Source organism: Phaenicophaeus curvirostris, chromosome 12 (assembly GCF_032191515.1).
Source record: "Phaenicophaeus curvirostris isolate KB17595 chromosome 12, BPBGC_Pcur_1.0, whole genome shotgun sequence".
Taxonomy (NCBI): domain Eukaryota; kingdom Metazoa; phylum Chordata; class Aves; order Cuculiformes; family Cuculidae; genus Phaenicophaeus; species Phaenicophaeus curvirostris.
The window spans coordinates 9,191,832-9,215,514 of NC_091403.1; the positions used below are offsets into that span (position 1 = coordinate 9,191,832).

The 23,683-nt window shown below is 45.4% G+C and overlaps 1 protein-coding gene across 3 annotated transcripts in view; it reads left to right on the forward strand.

Annotated features, from left to right (window-relative positions):
- The window catches only part of NTRK3 (neurotrophic receptor tyrosine kinase 3), a 211,941-nt gene that overhangs the window by 73,549 nt on the left and 114,709 nt on the right, over positions 1-23,683 (forward strand). For all 3 annotated transcript variants that reach the window (XM_069867254.1, XM_069867255.1, XM_069867256.1), the window contains exon 11: positions 823-925. In XM_069867254.1, the coding sequence (XP_069723355.1) occupies positions 823-925 (103 nt within the window). The remainder of the gene's footprint in view (positions 1-822; positions 926-23,683) is intronic.

The window sequence follows — 23,683 nt, forward strand, 5'->3', positions numbered from 1 at the left end:
ACAGGAGAACAATTGGACAGATGCCAAAGGAATTGTTGTTTACATCAATGCAATAAAAGTATCTTGAGCTAAGACTTGAAGGAATAAATATTCATAAATATTAAAATAAGCCTGGGATTGTAAACCCTTCAGGGCAAGGTGGTTTTCTTTCCTGTGCTTGTACACTGACACAGTAGAACTACAGTTCCAGTGAAGGACTTTAGACACTGTTGTAGTATAAATATTTACTACTAAAAATTTCAATAAATAAGGAACCACTACAGGCTGTAGGAAAACAAAATGGTTTTGTGGGAAAAAACCCCAAACCTGTTCTACTTAATTTCTTCTAATTTTTTTTTTTTTGGTGTGTTATTTTCCCTTCAGTCTTTTCCCTGAGGGATGTTTATATGGAGACAGTTGATTTTTGTAAAGAATTTTCTGCTGCTTCTATGCATTCCAAGCCCAGGTACACCTTTAGTGTTGCCGCATCACAACAGTGCTGATGTTACAAATGGACGCTCATGGTGTGATGCAGTAAAGGGAGACCTCAGACACTGGAGCAGAGATCCTCCTTCCCTGCAGATGTATGGAGTGAGACGCTGAGGACAACAGCATTGCTGATAGGGAGATCTGAAATCTCCTAGTCCTGAAAACAGCCTATGATGCTTCCAAGCTGTACCAGAGCCCTTTACTTTTGCATGTATTTTCCTCCACAGTTGATATCCACCAGGCTGCAGCAGATGGTAGGAGCCTACACAGAGGTTAGCTGGGCAAGGAGGTGCTGTATTTCCAATCCAGACTCTTAAGTTTCTCTGTCTTGACTCTAAGGCTTTTTCCTTCCAGGTTTCCATAGCGGTTGGGCTGGCAGCTTTTGCTTGTGTCCTCCTGGTCGTCCTCTTTATTATGATCAACAAGTATGGCCGGCGGTCCAAGTTTGGGATGAAAGGTATGTGCCGTTGCTTTCCTCTAGCAGGAGGCACTTTCCAGGATTGCCTGGCTCTTATAGCACACACGGACAGGTGTTGTGGTTTTATGCCTACATCGTCAGTATTGATGCAAAGCCTTCTAAAGAGAATGTTGTCCAGCCCCCTTCTGTTTGTTGAGAGAGTAATGGAGATATACAGGCTGGTGCTTCTCACCTGTATGTGTTTCTGACTGGATGGAAGTATTAATTTATTTTCCTTACTAGTGCATAACTGCATCTACAAGATTGCCCAGAAGAGCTTTAAGCCTGCTCCCTCCAGCCATATGTTGAGGGAGTTGTACTCAGGAGATGTTGTTGTTGGATTAAATAATTTTTGTGGGCCTGATGATGCATGGATTTCCCCTTGTATTGCACCGGGTGCAGAGCAAACATGTCAAGGAGGAACAGAAGGATGTAAAATTGGTTTGGGTTCTGTTGGAAAGGCAGGTGTACTCATTCTGTGCCTGGCTGAATGGGGATTGAGATTCTACTGTAAGTTTATAATGTCTGTGCTAGGAAATCAATTGCTGACCTGTCTTTCAATAATGTGGAAGGTCTCTTTCTGCTGCTTCTCTGTTGGAAGGTTTCATCCTCTGCATCATGAATAACCACATGAGGAGCTATCTGGAGTGTCCTTGCTAATGACTGGAAAGTGAGAAGGCATCTGATGTTCACTAGGCAGAACTGGTCCCTCTGTCCTCCTGACATCAGTGATGTGATAGAGCTAATGCCAGAAGCAGATGACTCCGTGCCATCTGCTTTTTGTGACTTTGCTATAATCTCCAGTCAGGCAGCATTGGTGGTGCCCTGTTTAGGCTGGAGGAAGAGCCTTCACATGACAAAATAGTTCCCAGCCTAATTGGTGGCTCATGCATATGCAATTTGAAGCCACAATTTGAAAAACATGAGCTTCTTCCAGTAAGCTCCTGAGTCGCAGCTGATTTCCTAGCCTTGCTGGGGTCTGTGTTGCAGGGCAGGTTGATAGATTTGGGAACGTGTCTTGTGCTTGCCTAGAGTTTTGTTTGCTTTATGGAGATATTTCCTGAGTGGGTCCAGATGGAATTCTGGCTGGAGTTTCCCCTATGCACCCTATGGAGATGCAAGACAGGACATTTAATTAAACAGCAAATCTTCTACACCAGCTTAGCAATATTTAGTCCATATGTCCAATGATAAGAACCATCTGCTAGGGTTTACTGTCTGGTGGGTGGAGTAGAGGAATGGAAGACACGGTTCCTGGGATCAATTCCCAGCTCTTTCACTGACTCACTTAGTGTCCGTAGGCAATTAGCTGTCTTAACCTCTGTCTCTGCTTTAATTTCCCCATCTGTAAAATTGGGATGATATTACGTGCCTTACCGAGGGATGTATCAGAACACTTTGGAAGTACTTGGGCATTTACTGTTGGGGCTTAGAGATACAAATACAGAAAGGAACTGACTTTAATGGAAGAATTGTAGAGGAGAGAACCTTAGATGGGTGACCAGTCTTGGTGAACAGTTGTGTGTTATGTGTTCAGAGGTGTTTAGATCAGCGCGTTAGTAGGTATTCTGCATTCTAGACACAAGGGAGGTTCTATGATGGGCCCTTGTGTCTGCAGTTTTTGAAAGGCAAAAAATGTTTAGCCAGAAAAACCTGATATCCTCCTCGTAATGCTGTATTTCTTCCAAATCTGAAATGACACCACAGTACCACAGAGTTTCTAGAAGTTTTACTGATGACATTGCTTGAAGAGTCGGAGTTGGTAGAAATGATATAAATCTTTAAGACCAGGAAGACAGCTCTTTAATGAATCACAAATATCATAGGAACCATCATGGGCAGTCTATTCATACTACCTAAGCTCTGCTCCCTCTTGGAGGCTGCAGATCCTCTTGCCCTGTGAATAGTCTCCCAAGCACATGGCCTTGCCTGCTCTGAGCCTCCCGCTTTTCCCCAGTGTCTCTTCTGCCTACGCTTTTTTCTTTAACCACGGTGCCATTGTCAACTGCCATGCCACCAGGCTTTGTGTCTTTATCCTGTACCTCCCTTCTTTGCATCAGGCTTGCTACCAAACCTCACCGCTCTCATCCACAACACAAAGACAACTTTTCCATTCACCTGCAGTGGCTGCTATGCTTGGTGGTACCCTGGCTATGGCTCATCCTCACAAGAAATGTCAGTCCTCTGCACGCTTTCCAAAATTCAGTTTTTTAACTCTCCTTCCTTACTGCTCTGTAGGTCCATGACTCCAAAGCCTTACTCTCTCATTCGGTTGCTTTAGGGTGTCAGCTGAGCTACTGCGGTTGGTCCCCATTTGACACTGATACCCTGAAGCTTGTGTTTGTGCTTGATGTCTCTTTCTCAAGTGTCTCCTCTTTCATTCCACTATCAGACTGCTGTTCCTTTCCTCCTTCCTTGAGGCTTTGTGCTCATGAGGTGATGCCCTTGTCAAAATAATCAAATGGCTTTGCTGAGTGGTCCTGACCTGGGGCTTGTAAATAGGTCCTACCTTATTCAGACATCCTGTACAGGACCGTGCATCTTGCTTTCCTCTGGGTCCCTCATTATCAGTTGATTCTTGGGCAGGAGCCATCCTGTGCAGCACCCATCGTGTTATCATTTACTAAGTAAAAAAAAAAAAAAATCCAAACCTTGACTCTTTGGGAAAGCGCATCATTCCCTGAATCAGGAGATGTTCATCGCCAGCTGATATGTTGCCACTTGTTGTTGAAATCCCCGCTTGGCAGGCTTGCAGGAGCAGGTTTTTCCTGTTGTTTTTGTCATAAATGCAGAACATAGCGTGCTCATGTTGGACACATTACCCAAAGCACCTCACGAGTCTCTCTGAGCACATCTTTTTCCTTCTGCTTTTCCTAGCATTAAGCAGATGGTTTATCTCCTAGCGAGAGAGAGGTGGACTTAGTCTGACAAGGTTGGATGTCACATTGGTCTGGAAAGTCCTCTTGGGCCAGTGTTGGGTTGCCTACCAATCTTAAAAGTGGTCTGATGGGCTGCAAAGTGTCCAGCATCCTAGCTGCCTTTGCTGAAAAGGAAGTCACTGTGTCTTAGGGCACGTGGCTAGGGGAGGACTATGAGGGGATGGTACGTCCACACTTTTCTCCTCCTGGCTGCTGGCACACCCTTGGAGCATTGTGTGAGAGTCCTGGCAGAGCCACTGCTCTGGTTGCGACCAGGGTACTGATACAGCCAACAGCCGAGCAGTGGAAAAGCCTGCCCTGCCAAGCACACTGTCAATGGGCTTGGAGTGGTGGCATCAATAAAAGCTCCTTGTGAAGGGGACTCTGACACACTGTGCTCCTGGCTCCTTGGCGTCCCTTGACTGAGCTTGCAGAGGCTGGCTCTGTGCCATCCCCTTTGCTTTTCCCTGCTCTCTCTGGAGAGGAAATTCACTTACATGGGATGGCAGAGGTCAGATCCCTTTTCTAGCTGCCTGTCAACTTTGGCTCCCATAGCTGGGGGTAAAACAGGAGTGTGCTGAATACAAAGGTTGGGGTTTGGGGGATCACTGGAGCTGGAGTGGCAGATGCAGCCGGAAAATGGCAAACAAAATGCCTTTTTGTGAAATGTGGCAGTACACGGGCAACATGGAGGCAGCAGAGTGGAAACGGCCAGGAAAATTGAATGCAAAAAATGACAAGCACTGAAGTTGTAGACATGGGCTGCAACTGTTTGCTGAAGGGCAGTGTATCCAAAGGAGGAGCTGAGATGCTATTTAAAGCCTTTTATTACTGTGCAAAGAAGAATAGGATCTTAGAGAACAAGAAACTGGGAGTCGGGGCTCTTTGATGTACTGCCATGCGCCAGGGGAGTGGGTTTTATAGGTGGGACAGATTCCATGGGAGCAAGGAGCCTGGCATCCCATGATCAGATGTTGCTTGGCTCTTTGTCCCATGTTCCTTGACTGCACGCAGGAGGTGGAGGTTTTAGCATCTCGCCTTCTGGGGTATGGCTTGTCACCACAAACCTGTATCTTCCCATCAAAGTTTAATCCCAGCAGATGACAGGAAATGGAATTTCATAGTACAATAAAAAAGCCACTTGCAGGTCCCAGAACTAACTAAACCAAAATTTCATAAGGCAATAATAATGGCACAGAAAAGTCCTGAGAAAAACAAAATGTTTGGACACCACAGCGATGGAGGCCATGTAAATGCTTAAGTTGATGGACTGAAATATATGCTCCTTTTGCTTGTCTTATTGTACATTTACAAATGCTTAGGAATAAAGAGCTTGTGCTCATGTTTATTTGTGTGATGTATTCCTGGTGCTGCACAACTTAAAAATTAAAACAAAAAATTGAGTTTGCAGAGATATGGGGAGAAAGATGCTAGAGAAATTCCAGAGACAAGACCCCTTGTTGTTTGCTGAGATGAACTATTTTTCAGGCTCTGAGATTAAAAGCTACTTGTTCTCTAAGTGAGATTTTCTTCCTCGGGTGCAGATACTGCCAGATAATGGTTCAGACTTGGTTACAGTTGGCAAAGAGTCGATTGCTTTTTAATCGAATTTCCTAAAGAAATAAGGCGTGTGATCGTGCCGCCTCTCTGCATGCGTGCAAGCATGTGTGTACAGCACTGTTTGCCTGTTTTTTCCTTTCTCTGCTGCAGCTTTTGTATTTGCTGGCCAGTTCCACCCAGAGGAGTGGGGAGGTGGACTTAGAGTTGATTTTACAGGCATCGTGGAACTAGGGAGGCTAAATAGAAGATCACAACTTGGATGATACCCCACTGATGGAAGTGCCTTGAGCCTTTCTGGTTATCAGAGAATCTGTACAGAATCTCAGCCTTGGACAGAAAAACAAAACACAGGGGATCAAGGTTTTGTGGAGTCTGCTGTGGTAGTTGGTGCGTATGTCTGTACACTGGGATATACACGTTTTCTTTCTGAACAGGCAGAAACAACAAAGGGTGGGGGTAGAAATGAAAGAACAGTAAATAAATACAGCCCACGCTTTCTGTAATATTTGAGGAATAGCATCACTATCAGTTCATTTGGTGTTTGTTCTAATAGCCCTGATCAAAGTGCTGGCACTGCTGATGTGCATATGGATGTCAGAAGTACTTGCAGAGCTGTTCCATTGTAATTTAGCATTAGTTAATAGGTACTTAAAGTAAAGTGGTTGCCTATTTGATTATGATTGGGGGTTATTAACATTTTTTTCCATAAACAGATGGTAACTGTCCGCTGAGTTGATTGCAGAACAATTCCAGAGTTCTGATTCAAGAGGACCAGCTCCTGCAAAGATATCTTGGATGCCTGGCTTTTTGCATTTGTTGATTTGTTTTCCTTGTTTTTCTTTTTTTTTTATTTCTTTGCTCCTTCATCACGCAATTATTGCTGCAGCTTTTTAAAGGTGGGGAGGGGGGAATAATATACAAGAACCATGAATTGCCTTTCAGATGAGGCTTAATTCTGATCCGTGTTGCCTTGGCCAAGTCTGGCTATAATCGTGTACTAGTTGTTTTTCCCTGATTTGTTTGCAGCTGTATAGGAATGAACAAACACTCTGCAGCTTGGAGAGCCTGCACCTTAAGGGTTAGTTGCTCAGGAGAAATCTGTGATCAGGCCCCTTTCATTTCATCCTCCTGGGAACCTGCCATGTAACAGGAGCAGGAAGAAAGAAAGCGCAAAGTAGCATCACAGCTTGGCATGACTACAGAAAGAAACAGCCATACATTAAAACTCAAGGCTAACTGGTGGCTCAGGGATGTATGGTGAGCAATGCTAACACACTGGAAAAGAGAACTGACTGCTTTCTTCAAGCCTGAATGCAACGCCTAGAGCCCGGCAGGGTTGGCGAACTGAGGCCCCAGAGAGGCATGGGCAGAGTGACCACATGGGGCTGTTGGAGGTTGGAGCTTTTCCTTGTTGATATCTTTCTGTTTGTTTGCAAAGCCTCTTGATATACCTCCTGCACTTGATATCACTTGGTTTTATTTGCCCAGAAAGTGGATTGAAAGGGCATGGGCTTTCACTGGGGCTTCTTTCTATAAATGCCTGTTTATACTTTGCTGAAGTGCAAACTGTGCTATTTATTTATTTATGTAGTACCTTCAAGGTGATAAAGCATAAAGCTCTTTGAACTGCTAAGTGCCTCATCCTCTGCTAAGCCGTGCAGTCTGTAGTCGGTGTGGTGGCAGCAAGGGAAAGCTGCTATGCAGCTCTGGGCTCGTTGGTAAACCTTCGAGAGATGCCACTTCTCCCCAGGGGTGCTGTGACAAGGCACCTGCTTCTACCTCTGCTCTCTGCTGAGCTAATGCTCACATGCCTTGTCCTTCAGTCCCAGGTAGTGTTGGTATGGAGAGGGCCTTGAAAGATTGGGTGGTGCCTTGCTTGTTGCAACCTGAAGGAGCAAGGAGCCACCCTTGGCAGAAGAGATGCATCAAATGACCCTGGAAGAGGAATGATTAGCAGAATATCAGGATTTATTTAGACCTAGAAATAGAACATTTACCTATTCCCACAAATAGAAAATGCACTGACCAGCCATTATCTTGCAGTTGCTTTTACAAATCAGAGGTGTCTATTTTAGGCAACTACTAAAAGCATTTAAAAAAAAAAAATAGAAAAAAAGCCATGTCAGTAGTTTTCAGGTGACCTGAGAATTCCTGGGCCTCCTTCACATCACATTCCTGCAGGCTTTTCCTCTCCATGCATGATCTTCCTTGCTCACAGGTGCATTTATTTGCTCCTTTCACCATCCTAGTGCTGGACCCTGGGTGCATCACTTACCCCAAAGGAGTCTCATGGCACAGTCAGTGTTTGCTTGGGGCAGCTCTGCATTAGCAGGTGTCTCACTGCTGACCTCCTGAAGCAGTTCTCATGCTGTGGTGCCAAAAGCTATGTGAGTGACCCCCATCATACCTGTGATGCAGCGTGATGTGAACTCTCAGCTGACGTGGTAGAAAGATGTTGAAATTTATTTAATTTTTAATAATTTTTTTTAAGCTATACCCATTCTAGGCTCAGTGCATTAGCTTTTCACCAGCAAAGCATTGATAAGTGACAGTGCTGGGGGCAATCTTGCTGTGCGTGGTGCTGTGCTGGCTTCAGTCTCTTTACCTGTGTGGTGGGCAGACCCTCAAGGATGGAGACAGTGAGAATGAGCAGTGGCAGCTTCTCTCACAATATAAGGTTGAGAAGATATCCTTCCTCCACTTACTGTTCAGGAGCAACTGAGTCACCCCAATTCTTCATCCAGCCAGCTGCACACATCTTTTCTGCAGCTGTGAAATCACCCAGACTCAGTCACCTGAGCAGCCTCTCCCAAGGACCATGCAGAAGATGCTAATCTCTCTGTGGCAGTGCTGCTCCTGCTTGCCTGCTCCTTGCCTTCACAGAGCCAACTTGTGTGTGCTGCTTGGTCTGGTGGTGTCTGTCCATCTGTTTTCATGTGCCTTTGCTTTAGTGAAGGATGCTGGATTGACAGCACAGAGCCAGAATAATTCTGTTTATCTTCAGAACAGGTACAACATACAGCAGCAGGACAGGCTATTCTTTTTTTTTAAACCAGTATCACTAGTCTGATGAAGAGACATCATCTCCACAAGCCTTGCCTCCTGTGTGCTCTCCTCTGCCTCCTTGAAGGCAACCAGCAACCAGAAAACGAAGTGTCAACTTTGATGTGGCTTTAATAAGGTGCAGGGCAGTGTGGGAAGAAGCAAAGGGCTTTAATTAATATTTTAATTGTAGTTTGTCTGTACTGCAGTTGTCCAATTATTCTTTGAAAATTATTTTGCTAGTGTTAATGCTGATAAATGGTCCTGTGGGAGGATATCCCTGGCGAGTTCATCACCTCTTCCTTCTTGTGCCTTGCTGTAGAATTTGTTTGTGCAGTGTTTAGTTAGAGATGCTGAGATCTGACACTCTGTCCTTAAACCCTGGAGCAAGAGAGCTTCACTTATGGTCAAGGGGCAGGTAACTGATTTCAACAGCAGGATTGACAAGGGAAACATCTGGGAGCTGTGATGGCAAATGTGGAAAATGCAGAGAAAGGTGCTGCTGGATTTTTGAACCTGGGCTCAACATGCTTGAAGGAGTGCCTAGAAATGTGGAGACAATGGGGAATGACCTTCCAAAGGAAGAGACAGGAGCTCTCACTTGAGCTGTTCAAGCTTCAATGATGAAAGTAGTGAGGAAGCAAATTGTAGAAAGCACTGGAGCATCTGATGATCTAATGGGCTTTTTGCATCTCCAAGTTCTATTGCTTCTGGTGCAGTAACGAGCCTGCTTGTGTCTTGGACAGACCTAAGAAACTCAGTCATCAGTGCCAGCTGATGAAGGCGGGAGCAGTGCAGAACCCTGTGATGCTCAGGAACCTAATTTCTGTCTCTAACTACGCTGTTAAAAATCAATGGACCAGAAGATAATGCCTGTACACAAGGCAGCTCCTATGATTCTCTCTGTCCCAGAACATGCTTCATCCTCCCCAGCAAACTCCAAGTTTTTTGCAGCCTAATGCAGTCAAGAGTCAGACAAAAGGCTGTGAATTAGTGTGAAGGGAAAAAACGTTGTTTTCCTTCACCCTGCTTTTCCTTCAGAGTAAGATTCATGTGGCACAAGCTGAGATCTACCGGTGCCGTGATAGCTCTGGGACAGGCAGTGTGCCAGCAAGGCCCCCTGGTACTGGTGGTGTCGTAGTCCTGATGCAACACCGGCTGCTCGTGCCGAAGCCTGCGGCATCGAGACATCTGCTGGGACTGGGGCAGGGGAGAAGTGGCCCTTTTGTTGCTGACATGACGATTTTATCTTGATGCTCTAAAAGCTCTTGTGACATCCGCAATTTTCCAGATGGATAACAAAAACCTGTGAGCAGGGGTGTCTTGGTGGCTTTTGAAGCGCTCGCCTGTGGATCTGCATCCATTGGTTTCATATCTGCTGACAGGGCTTAATAATCATTACACTAAGTGGAACTGGCACTCGGGGAGGCAGGCAAAGCTGCTGCTGCCCTGGGGCTGAGATGCGTTTCTTGCCATGCAGTGCAGAGATGCAGATCATGGCTGTGGGGCCACGTCCTGATGGGCCGATTTCTATCTGTTCTCCTCCTGGGCTGTTGGGGTCTGTGGGAGCTGCCAGCTGGGTCCGCTTGCATCTTATCCAGAAGCCCCTTGGCGCCCTCTCACCCAGGAATCCAGGGATGCTCCTGATCTGGCCCAAGGACTGCGGTGCTTCCACTGGGCTCCGGCTTCAGTCTTGCTTTGGGAAGAGGAAAATAGAGGCAGTTTCCCCCTATCAGCAGTTACACATCCAGTGTGAATAAGCAGAATATGTCTTTGTCCAAATTGCTTGGGCCCTTTTTCTGATTGATGTTGTGGGTAATAATTAGCACGATCTTACCTATTGAGCCATGATATGTTTTTTTGTGAAGGAGAGATGTCTGATACTATAAAAAGGAAAGACCCCCCCATAATTTTGAGGCAACAGTGGTCTAGAATCAATATTTATTCTTTTAGATTTCTTAATTGATATCTCTGATTTCTTTTTTCACTTGGGTGTTGGGTAAATTCCCATGCTCATCCCTGTGCTCACAGCAGTGGGATGCTGCAGCAGCGCTGAGTAGCTGATGAGGGGCTCTGGCACTATGGGGCAGGGCACTGTGGGGGTGTAACTCCAGGGAACAAGTTGCTAAGAGATGGAAGGAGGACGTGTGACATGCAGGGTCCCTGTGCTGGTGACCTGTGCTGGTCACCAAAGGAGCTCTGGGGCGGACCCATGGGCAGGGCAGTTTGCTGCCCTGGAGAACTACTCAGCTTCTCTTATTTAAGTTAATTCATTACATACTTTTACACTTGATAACCCCGGCTTCAGCGTGGCTAGTCATCCCTGAGGTCGTTGCAGTTGGTTCTTCCTGAAGCGCTAAGCAAGGATGTGGATGCAAATGCTCCTTCATTACAGGTTAGTCATTCCATCATCATTGTGTTTGCTTTGTTGTTGCTCTTTCCTGAGTTTTCTTGGTGTTGGGAGGCTCCTGGCCCCAAGCCTGGCAAGTATGGGGTTTACTCCATGTTCTATCCCCCTGGTGCTCCCTGGAGACATCTCCTCCCTGTGCGGGGTGCAGTCCTGCTCCCTTGCAGGCTCATAATCCCTTGCAGCCTGTTCTCACCACCAGACCATTTGGACATTAACTCTCTTCCAGGTTTTTGTCTCTCACTAAATTAGCAATTTATCTCCAAAACTTGTTTTTCTTTAATGTTTTTGAAGTTTGCATGTGTTTTTTTTACTTCTGCCTGTTTTTGCTGGCTAAGGGATGTGCTGCGTGTATGACTTTCTGTCTCCGGTGCCAATGAACTTAAGAGAAGGTAGTGGAGCAGGTGAGAAGTAACCAGCTCTGCTCAGTCAATGAGCCATCGCATTAGTGGTGGCTTTAGAAATTATTATGGTCCCACCCTGCCCCCTAAACAGGCACATGGCTTAGCTAACTCAGTGGGTTGGTTTAATTTCCAAATAATTAATATAGATATTAGATAAACCTAGCCTTAACACCAGTCCCTGTGGTGAGCCTCTCCAGCTTAAAGCTTTGCCATATTTGTCACCCAGACCAGCTCTAGCAGGAAATAGCCACGTAAATCAGATTTACTGTTATTATTAATACTGTTGTATGACACTGCTCGTATCCAAGCCAGTTTGAATTAATTTTTCAAAGAAGTTTATTCTGAGACACTATCAAATATTTTACTAAGCCCAAATATATTACAGCCTTTATTGACTAATTTTGTAATTCAATCAGGAGAAAATAAGACATTGAAGGTAGTTCAGCGTGATTTGTTTTTATAGACCAACTGCTTCATCTTCTCGATTCTGCTATCATTTAGGCTCTTAAATATTTTTTCTTAATATTTCCTTTTATTTTTTACTGTAAATTTAAAGTTGGGCTTATTAATTTCTTCTGCACATCATCTGGGAGAACAAATGCAAGTTGTGTGCATATATCTGTATATAAAAGGAAATGTCTTTACCTATTTACAGTACATCTGCCTTCTTGACAAGTTTCTGTGCTCAGAATTAAATTGGTGGCAGTATCCGGTAATGAGACTTCATGCCTTTTGAGCTGCTGAGTGCTTCTGCTGAGTATCGTGCTATAAACTGCTGCAGGCCTTGTCCCCGTGGCATGTGTGGCCAAGAGAGGAAACATTTCTAGGATTTTGCTTAGCTGTTTTGACCGTTATTTCATTTTCTCTCTCCATTTGTTTTTTACAGTATTAATACTTTTATCTCTTGTTTGCTCTCAATCTCCCTTCGTCTAAAGTATCGTGATAGAAATTGAAATTAGATACAGGCTGATTTCACTTCAGGGTGTGTGCACAAATCCCCTTCCGCTCTGCTGTTGTAGGGCAGATGGATTTTAGCTTTTTCTCTCCTTTTTTAGTTATATAGTCTTAATGACAAAACACACCGTCTTCACTGTGTTTCTTTTCTGTCTAAGTTTATTTTGCTACTGGTGTATTTAGGAGTGATTTGGGCTTATTCTCTCTGCTTAAAGATTTGAAGTAATGCTTCTTGGCTTCTTCTGTTTATTAACATGCTATCAAAGTTAATGGGATGTCAGCATGTGCCAAACCCCCTCATCAGTAAAGCACGTGTATTCTACCGTAGCATAGGAAGATCCTAGATCTGCTGGAGCAAGCCCAGAGGAGGGTCATGAAGATGATGAGAGGGCTGGAGCACCTTGCCTGTGTGAACAGGATGAGAGAGCTGGGGTTGTTCAACCTGGAGAAGAGAAGGCTCTAGGGAGACCTTCTAGCAGCTTTCCAGGAAAGCTGGGGAGGGACTCTTTATCAGGAGATGCAGTGATAGGATGAGGGGTAATGGTTTTAAGCTGAAAGAAGGGAGATTTAGATGAGATATTAATAAATTTTTTCCAGTGAGGGTGCTGAGGCACTGGCACAGGTTGCCCAGAGAAGTTGCAGATGCCCCATCCCTGAAGGTATTCAAGGTTGGATGAGGCTTTTAGCGACCTAATTCAGTGGAAGGTGACCCTGCCATTGTCATGGGATTGGAACTGGATGATTTTTAATCATAGAATCATAGAATGGTTTGGGTTGAAGGGACCTTGAAGATTATCAATGAGCACACCCAAATACTTCTCCGCAGGGCTGCTTTGCTAAGGTTTCAGCAGGTGGTTTTGGGACCAGTCATATGGGCAAGCTTTTTGTTAATCTGCCAAAAAGGTATGAGGCTTTGCTTTGTTGAGAGCAGAAGAGATATTACATTTTGTTGATTTGAATCTTTTACTGATGTGTGCTACTGGGCCGCTGAATGCCTGCCAGGTGCCTCTCTGTTTTATTCCTTTTTTAAAGTTATTTGGATGAGACACAAACTAGCATTTTGTACCTGCTACTAGACAGTTTGCAGAAAAGTGGGTAAGCTCTCTTTTTACAGAAGATACCTTAGTTTAAATTCCTGTTTGCTCAGCTGAATTACAGTGCAGCAACCTGCTTTGATACTGGCCTTTCAAAACCCTCCTGGATGCAGGCAGGGAGGCAGTGTGCTGCTTGAAACTGCCTTGAGGACAAATCTTGATTTCTAACCACTGGGAAAAATCTATAAGTTTTCCCTGTATCAGGCATCACCTTGAGTTTTTTTTTTTTTTTTTTTTTAAACACATACGTGGTTCTTAAAGCTGTGAGGGTTTTGTGCAAATTTGTGGTAACTCATAGGTCTTTCAGCCTCCTCCATTCTTAGCAGAGAACCCTTTAGTCTTGAACCCAGCACCTGAGAGCTTTTCCTAGGAGCTGTTTCGAAGTATTTTACTTTCAGATAGCAGTGTTAAGCCCTGCATGTTTTGGGATCTCTGAACTCTCTTCTGTGGCACACATCTGAAAACATGATCACAGAATTATAGAATGGTTTGAGTAGGAAGGGACCTTTAAAAGTCATCTAGTCCAACCCCACTGCAATAAGCAAGGACGTTTTCTACTAGAACAGATTGCTCAGACTATCCTTGAATGTTTCCAGGGATAGGGCATCTACAGCCTCTCTGGGCAACTGTTCCAGTGTTCCACCGCCCTCATAAAAAAATGTCATCTTTATATCTAGTCTAAATCTGCCCTCTTCCAGTTTAAAATTATTGCTCTCGCACCATCTCTAATAACATAAATACACATTTATAGCCCCTGCACCATCACTATCTACAGCACATTTTGGACAGCATGGCGCTTCACAATGTGCAAAGATATTGTGAAGTTTGCAGTTGGAAGATAGGAAGAAATGAGGGTGTGGAGGGATGACAGAGATGCAATGCAGCATCCTAGGCACTTACTTCATGTCACTCTTACCAAAGCAAGTATGGAAGAAGGAAACTCCTATCTCTGAGTGCTTTGTGTGCTTGGAGTGCAAGCGTGTGTTTGCACGTGCGTGCAAGCATCACAGGGAATAAAGGTAGGAAGATGTTTTATGAAGTTGTTAATAGCTGGCAGTTAGTGCCTATTTATCTGCACTGAGCTGCAGAGCCTGGGAGCGGCTGGAGAGAGATTTGCTGTCGGGCAGGCTCTTTAAGGATAAATAATCTTGGCTGGAATTTGTGCTAATGATTTCCGAAGTATGCTGGTGTGTTTTGAGCGGTGGAGAAGGCAGTGCCTGTGTCTTTTTTTGGGGTGTGAATGGGGAAGGTAGGAGGAGGCTGGAGTGGAGGAGGGAGCAGCGAGTGTTTCCCGTTTTGGTTAGTGGTGTGGGAGATAGGAAGTTGGTGGTTGAATGTTGATTTCTTTTATTTGTCTTGTAAGAACAGTAGCTATGGGAGATGTGACCCATGAATGTGTCTCCACTGAACATGCTGCAGTCCTTCAGACTTTGTGCTGAAGGATGTTACCTTGGTGAACAGGTCCAGCATAACTCTGTCAGTTTAAATTATTGAGGAGGCACATATGGCTGTTTCCATCAGGTAGCAACAAAACCAATGCAAAATACACAAACCTGTCTTTCTAGAGCCAAAGTCCGTCCTATGCTAGTGCAGAGCAGGGGGAACTGTGTACAGCCTGCAGTTATTAACCTCTTGTCTCCATCACACTCAGATCAGGTTCAACAGAATTATCTCAGTACCTTCCTAAATTACCTGCAAGATTGAAGATTTGAGTTTTAACTCATCAGCACTGAGCCTGGAAATAGTGTGTGTGTGCTTGTGTTTTGAGTGAGCAGAAACACTGCAGGGAGCATTGCCTGTGTTTACGCTTTGTGCTGCAGCTGTTGAGGTGCAGGGGGTCAAATGTGTCCTGGTACCAAAGAAAGTCTTCAGGATATCAAGATGTAATCTCTTCAAAGTCATAGGCTGAGGAAAATGTTTCTACTAAATCTTGGCTTCTAGAGGAAAAAGAAATGAGCAGTCCTCATCTGTTTGAGGTTGTTTATCCCTGTTTCTGGGGTGTATCACAAATGCAGAGATTAGGCTTTTGAAGCAGCTGTGCTTTCCTTGTGCTGCAGAAACAGGAACTGTGGGCTGGGAGATGGGGCGTTGCTGTCCGTGTGCTTCTGGAGAAGTGAGGACCCGGTGATGCACCTCTATTCCAACCTCATCAGCTGTGACAGCAGCTCCAAGCCCCACCAACCCCAGCTTTTTGGGGGGGTTCCTTCTACCAGATGAGCTGAGCTTTACTGAATAAGCAGCTGGTGGATAATTCCATTAGTAGCCACCTGTTGAGAAGGACATGTGTGCCAGCATTTTTCTAAGCATGGGAGTTTAAAAAGTAGCAAAGGGAATTAATAGACAAATCCTACTGAAATTCCTCTAACATCCTTCACCAATCCTGGGTTTAATGTCTAATGAGTGCTGAAGCATGCATGAAGGGAGCAAGGTATGGTACTTAATAAAATGTTTCATTAACTAGAGAAAAAGGGCTTTACTCACTGTAACTCAGAGCAGGTGAGTTTGTATGGTCTCAATGAGTAGGCTGGGACAGAGACAGGCTCCCTGCTGTGATCAGCAGCCAAATGAGCCATCCAGAGCATGCAAGAGTTAAGGGCCATCCAAGCAGAAATGAAGCCTTGTAGACTGTTAAAATACCAAGGCTGGATTTTCGTTTACCCTCTGCTAACAAGTCTGCCTTGGATAGTTCATCAGTTTGATGTTGGAGTAGCTTTTGCAGAGGCTTAATGAGACTAATCACTGCAGACACCCTCCACAGCCACTCAGGAGTGATGGGTTCCTCATTAGGCAGATGCAGAAACATTTTGAGCGGTATCTCTCACCACTGTCTGCAGAGTGAGCCTCGGGGACATCCATCAGACTTGGTTAAAGGCTGTGAGACTCTAAGATGAAAGCATACTTAAGAGTAAAAGCATCCTGAAACATTGTCCTGAGCATCTTCTTTGAAGAGTGGCTGTGTGCATTGACCATCCTTGTGGAATTAGCTCAGCATGAATGTGCAACAAAGTGGCATGTGTGGGTTTTGGGAGATGTCTATGTGTACGCTCACTGAGATACATGTTCCTGGCAGATTTCTCTGGCATCTACTGATAAGTGCTTACCCTGCTCTTTCACTGTGCTCTTTGTTGGAGATTGCTATTATTAAACTTTTTTGTTACTGTGTCAGGTAGAGACGAGGTCTGAAGGAGGATACATTATCACAGCCTTCTGCAGGCAGCAAAAGGAAAAACAAGGAGATCGGAGATCTTTTTCAGAGGGTGAATTGACAAAAAGCAATGGCCTGAACTTCAGGAAGATTTGGAGAATAGGTAGGGAAGTTCTGAGAGAGTGGAGGACTATGGTGTCCAGTATGGAGGGGATTGATGGTTTGGGTTGGTGAAGCAGAGCCAGGTTTCCAAAAAGTGACCCCAAGGGCCCAACTCTCTAAAGTTTTCAGTGCTCTAGAGGGTGAGCTCCCTGGAGAAACTGGTGAAGGGCTTGTGTAGATCAGTAGTGCTGGCCAGAGGGCAAGAAGGGCAGTGGTGGCCTCTGCCTGCACTCTCTTCCATCCTCTCTCTCTGGACCTTGCTTTGCTGGCTGCTTTGCCCTCTCTCCCTGCTTCCCTTGGTGTTAAGCGCTTTGTGCAGCTTTCCTCTTAATGACCCCCTGTTCCTTGCTTTGGGAATTTGCAAATATCCTTTAGCACAAGCACTGAGCTGCATCCCCAGCACTGGGGATGCTCACATGGGGAGTTGTTCACAGCTGAGTTATGTGCCACTTGGATATTTTTCTCCCGACAAGAGCAGTATGTACAGATTTTCTGCTTACTGCCCTGCATGCTCCATTTTTTCCTAGAGCCCAAGTTAGTTATGGCAGCTTTCAGCACACCCTCCACTGATCATCGTGCTGGCGGACGCATGTATTTCATGCGGGAAAGATTTCCTTTTTTTTTTTTTTTCCTGGAGAATGAGTGAAGTTTTGTTTACTGCCACTTGAGCAAAATGGTCCCAGGCTGGGCCACAAGATACAGGGCTGGTCTTTAAAATTAAGAGAGCAAACATCAGTGTAGAAACTAAGGGAGGGAGGAGTCTAGGTGATGTAATTACATTACTTCCATGCTGATATGACCTTGGAGATGGTCTGCAGTTCTGCAGGGATTGGGGGAGTACTGCATTTGATAGCCTCATCTACTTATCTGTGCGTGTTTATATCCAAGCTTATGTATTTGTGTGTATGTGCGTTGTGTTTATTTTTTCAGTTTATCCTGGTGTGTCTTACCTATTCATCTGCAGCTCTGTGTGACCCAGGAATGCGTTGCAGGCAATACTGTAGGGTCCCTCTGCAAAGAGGGTTCATATGCCCCACAGGGGGTTAATGCCTTCTTTGAACTGCCACCTGAAAAGCCTAAATCAAAAGCATTGCACCCCTAAAAGTCAGAACGCAGTGGAAACTCTTCCCCAGGGACCAGATCTTCTCTCCTTAGTCTCTGTTGGAACCAGAAGGGAAGAGAGATTTCAAAGGAAGGAGCTGCTGTCTGTTAATGCACCCTCTTTGTGGCACTATTAGTGTGGAGAAGAGCAACAGCATCTCTTTTATCTTGCTATTGGGGTACCATACTGAGAAGCATTGATTACTGAGTTATCCGAGGCCCTGGCTCTGAATGGAGAGATTTCCAGATCAGAACCAGCATTTTGGATACCTGTATGTGGTCAGAGTGCTGTGGTGCTGGATAGGTTATAAAATATTAAAATTGATTTTTTATAATTGGTAGTCCCAGTTGAAGTAAGTTATAAGGAAATGGATCCAGTAGTTTACAGACAGGCAGCGTAGAGGGAGTGGGAGAAGAGCAGCGTTTTCCCTGTACCAGAACACCCATGAGGAAGCTGCTTCTCTGGGTCAGGATATCCAGAAATGTGTGTGCGCTGGGGGGACCTCACCATTCCCTCTGGACTCTGCAGAGCTTAGCTTTTTTCAGGTGACAGCAGCAGTTGTTTTGCTTTCTCCCCCTTTTTTTTTGAGGTTGCTTTTCTTTCTAGAGGATATGTGAAAATAGCATTTATTTATCAACAGGAAGATAAGACAAGTTCATGGCTTAGGGGGAGGTACGGCTTTGGGTGATGTGGGGAATTTTTGTGAGAGTGGCATATGCGCAAGGAGAGAAAGCAGCTCTTTCTCGTCTTCCTTGTAAATAAAACTAACATGAAGGGAAAGGGAAGATAATGAGAATGAAGACTTCAGGGGCTCACATGGCTGTTGAAGCTGTGAATTGGAGATGTTTTCCTTTGAGGCTGCAGTAGCTACCTTATGGAGCCTTCTGCTGATGGAGAACATTGCTTGAGAGTGGCCAGCTAGCCCCTGCCCAAGCATTCTTGCTGCAGCTGGTTTCTCGCCAGTCATTCATCACTCCTGCATACCAGCTTTCAGTTTCACAGGCCTTTCCTTGTGAAATGCACCTCTTTAGCCTTTATTTTGACAGAGGTTGGATGGGAGAAGGTTGTATATCTAGCATGATGTTTAATGCTGATGGTGGATTGCAGTGCATGCTTCCTTCGCATCCCAAATCCTCTGGCGATGGTACCACCTGCACCAGGCAGGTCGCTTTACCTGTGCTACCCAGATGTGGCAGATGGAGATGTCTTTCTCCCTCTTAACAACTGAGATGGCTCTGGTTCAGCGAGGTGAACCTTGGTCTGTCTGCTGTTTTCCTGGTCACCAAGGGCTGCTGATGCTGAGGAAGGTATTGCTGCTTTGCAGAATGATGCAACCTGCCTGAGCTGGGCTGACTTGTGCTTGAGCTGTCATCTCACAGAAGGCAAAGCAGCCCCAAGGAGCACCTCTTGCTGATCGCAAGGTGACCATGTGGGGGAGTGAGCCCTGCTGCCCTCTGAAGAAGGGGCTTTGAAGGAGCTGATATGGGGCTCCTGTCTAAGCCCTCACACCCTGAGCTTGGCTCCAGGCCAGCGGCACCTCCCTGGAGATGGGTTGTAGGCAGCACGTAGAAATGAATCGTTGCTTGCGGTCTATGAAACACAATAGAAGCTGTTTTCTTCATCCAGGGAATTAAAATGTCTACTCTGTGCATAAAAAGAGTCTAATAATAATAATAATGGTGAAGTTAATGAGATTTCAGATGTCTTTGCAAACTGGCCTAGGTTTTGTAAGTTCAAAGATGCGTCATGTTGCAGCCCCTGTGAATTGGGGAGTTTTGTTCCTCTAAGTGCTTCAGGCTGTAATGAAGGTTGAGCGTTCCAGATCAGGCCGCCTGCATGGGGTATGTCTTATCCCAAGGGAAATAGGCATTAGTCAAAATGCAGTCCGGAAGGGATGAGAGCAAATTTGCGAAACATTCTGCCTGACGCCTTTTGGAAGGAATTCAGAGAAGAGCAACTAAAATGATGAAGGCTCTGCAGGGAATGTATTGTAAAAAAAAAGATTAAGAAAAAGAAAAGCTAATATATAAAATGCAGCTAGACCAGAGTGAAGGGGAAGTGATCCCTAGTGATGCATATTTAGAAGAGTTGAACAATGGAGAAATAAAAAGACCTATTTAGGATGCTGGAAGAAGAACATTGGGTGTATAGAATCAATTAAGCAATCAAAAAACTTGTGGGCTGCATATCTAGATCCTTCTTCCAAAGGGAAGAGGTAAGAGGAGTGTGGAAGAGTCTCTGAAATGGATGTCCCAGGCTTTGGAAACTTTTGAGCCAGGCTGAGGGAGGCGGATGATGAATGATCTCCACTTGGGTGGAGATTTCCTCACAGAAGTCTGTGCATGGTAGGATGGGGGTATGGAGACCTCCTGGCCTTTTGGGGCTCCTGTTTTCTCCTTAGAACATATGGAGGGGTGGCTGGGCATTTCCCCACCCCATACGGCCTTCTTTTTTCCCTGCTGCTGTGCCGGTGCATGAAATAGCAACCTGGAAGACATGATAGGGATGACTGGCTGCAGTCTCCCTGCCTTGGCTGATTAATTAACTCTTCAGATTAATTTCCTTTCTGATTACTGCTTGATTAATTCCTTCTAACTCTGCGAGACCTCCTCACCACTTAATCCTCTTTATAAGCCCTCAGAGTGCGATGCTTGAAGTAAACATCAGGCAGAAAAAAAGCAAACACTCTGAAATGCAAACACAACACCACCTCTGGTGAGACCCTCTCCTGTTCTTTGACCCAGCACCTGTGGGGCTGCCCCACAGCACCATACCCAAAGGGCATCTCCACGCTCCCCTCTCCTCCTTACGTTTGTTTCCCCCCCTTCTCGCATTGCTTCCCCAGTGTGTCTGTAGCAAATTGCAAATTTCACTTGTTAAGCCTGATAATTAGCGACAATATCCCAGTAATTTGCAAAGAGGGCAGGAGGGGGGAGCTGTGTTCAGCAGCAGGAGAAGAGGTGTTTTTTCTCACTGTGTTCCTAAAGGAAGCATCTGAACACATAAAGCACCTTTTGACATATAAATGAGCACAAGATGCAGGCAAGTTGAGCCATGAGGCATGAGGATTTGCATTGTCTAAACGTTCAGGCTGGTACTGTAGAACAGGTCCAAGAGGTGTAGGGTACAGCAGGAGCCACCAACTTGGAGGAGAGGGACAGTGGATGAGTGAGAACACCAGTTTGCAGGTGGCCAGCAGCTCGGGTAAAGTGATGGGGTCACAGTGACTAGAGTGATCAGGCTGAGCCCTGTCTCCAGTCTGGACAAAATCCATGTGGAGAAAGCAGCAATTTTAATTCCACTGGGTTTTTTTAATTTCTTTTTTTTTTTTTCTTGGGCATCCATTCCCAAAGGCCTCTAGATGCTTTAATGCAATATAAGTGAAAACATAACTTATGATGAGAAAAGAAATGCAGCCAAATGAATCCCCAAACAGGAACAAAAGCTTTCCCCTTGTCTTCCCTACATTCAATAACCCAAGCGTGCCCCTGGGAAACGTAACATTTAAAGAGCAACAGCACTTCCTTGGCCATTGTTTTTGAGGAATGTTTTGTGGTTGGAAACAAAGCTGTAGTATGCACCGGCTAAGTCCTAGTGAATTTGTTTTTCTTGTGACCTCAGTTGCAATGGACACAGCAAGAATATTTTGCACCCAAGAGCCAAGCTTGCTTTTTTTTTTTTTTTTTGTGGCTGTACAGCATGTGTCATCCATAAACGTGACCTAAACTAATGAATTTGCTTGAATTTGAACTGCCAAGTGGAAGAAAATAAGAAAGATGGTGTGTAGATAGAGGCACAGGCAATGATTTATTTCTGTGTTGACGGACAACGCAAGCAGCTCTTGGAGGTTTTTGGAGCCAATACTGTTCCCAGCCTGCAGCCTTTGCTATGATAGCCTTGTGGAGCCCTGCCCCGCACTCCCCTGGTGTAAAGCTACAGTCATGTTATTAGAATTGGTCATTAGATTTGCTGGAACCAAATGACTCTGATAAAGTAGACTGAACTGCGTGCAGAGAATACGCTGTTCTTGTATACACAGTGTTATGTGCAGCACTCCAGGACTGCCAAGGTGGGGTGCACAGACTGGGGTTGGCTGCAGCCCGTAAGCTCTGGCCATGAAGTCATTTGAGCCTGAGCTTGTTTTCTCTGCGTCACTGCCCATAGAAAAGTACTCGTTTTGACTGTGCGAGCCGTGTTCTAGGTGGCGTATGACAAATCACAGCTGTGCTCTGCCACGTTAGCTTGGACACGCATAAGTCTGCAAACCAGCCTAGAGTTCCCTTAGTTTTGATATCCTAGTTCCAAAACTGCAGGAACAGATTAATGGTTGTTTTTTGGCTATTTCTGAACTTAAGTGACAACATTTGTGCCCAGGTGAGGTAGGAATGGAGTCTTCTTGATAGCCTGTGGCAGTCGGCAGCACCAGAGCTGTGTGTGGCTACGGTTTCTGGCCAGGGAAGGCCCATGTCCAAGCACACATGGCCAGTGGGGGATTAGGGGACCTGAGTTGTGCCTCTGGCTCTGCAGCTGACTCAGTCTCCAAGTCTTCCTGTTCCTCTTGTCACCCATTTGTGGTGGAAGCAACAGGGCATGTATAGTCCCTGCAGAAACTTTTTTTTGGGTGTCAACAAGGCAGGGTCCTGCGTATGTGTTTTTTGCAGGTTAATCACATCTTTCATTAGGAAAACAAAATCCCTTTATTTGCCTTTTAATCTCTGTTGTTAGTGGTTTAATGTTAATCAATCTGTGTTTCGTGCAAGGAATCGGGGAGAGTAAATTGGAATCTTTGGTCTCCTTTGCTCCACTTCCTCTGTCCTTGCATTGTCTTTAGGGCTGCGTTTCCTTGGCCACAAAAAAGGTCAATATGAAAGAAAGAAGGCAGGGCAGAAAAAAAACCCCAGGATTTCTTTTTTGTAGTGGTAAATGGGCTATGCATACCAGTAGTAATAACAACATTTAATCAAGAAGTCATGAACCCTGTCTGTGGATGAGAGAGAGAATCACCAGGTTGGAAGAGACCCACCGGATCATCGAGTCCAACCATTCCTATCAAACACTAAACCATGCCCCTCAGCACCTCGTCCACCCGTTCCTTAAACCCCTCCACGGAAGGTGAATCAACCACCTCCCTGGGCAGCCTGTTCCAGTGCCCAATGACCCTTTCTGTGAAAATTTTTTTCCTAATGTTCAGCCTAAATCTCCCCTGGCGGAGCTTGAGATGTTTCCGATTGCACAAGGAGTGGGGACTATTTACTCCTGATGTCTGTGATAGCTCTGCTGTGTTTTGGACTGGGAGAGGAGATATTTGTGGGGCAACTGTATAGGTGTGGGTCAATATAGGACTGCAGGTTGTGCCTGTGGACGTGCGGCTGTTGAAAATCTCTGGAGCGTGTTCCAAAACCCTCTGGCACCTTGGCAAAACCCTGGCAGATGTGTAAGGGTCATATCCTGAATCCAGAGCAAACTGCAGAGCCCTTTGGAGGTGTAGCACTCCTGTCATGGTCAGAGCTTCCCAGGACAGGGCTGGTTCCCTGAAGCTGGCAGGGTTCTGGTGCTCTGTCCATCTGTCGTTCCTGGCGGGTGATGGAGTAGCTGTGGTGTTACACCTTTGGACTTTGTCTCATATCTCATTCCTGGCTTGGCTCATGTGTGCAGGCGTTGCTGCGTGAAGAGCTTAGCTGGGTTTTGGGCTGGTTTAGTGGGAGTCTGTCCTAATTCACTGTAACTGTGAAGGCTGGAGGAGGGCAGCTAATGGTGGGAAATTTCTGATCAATTTATCTAGGCTGGAAGTGTCATCTGGATCAGAGGAAATTAACTTCTGAAAAGGGGAAAAAGGAAAAACTTGAATATTCTGACTATATTCTAAATATCTAGCCAGAAGGCACCAGAATAGGGCTCGGTGCAGCAGCGCTGGCACGCTTCTTTGGTTTCCTGCGCAGCTTGGGAACAGGAGCTGGAGAGAGAGGTGAA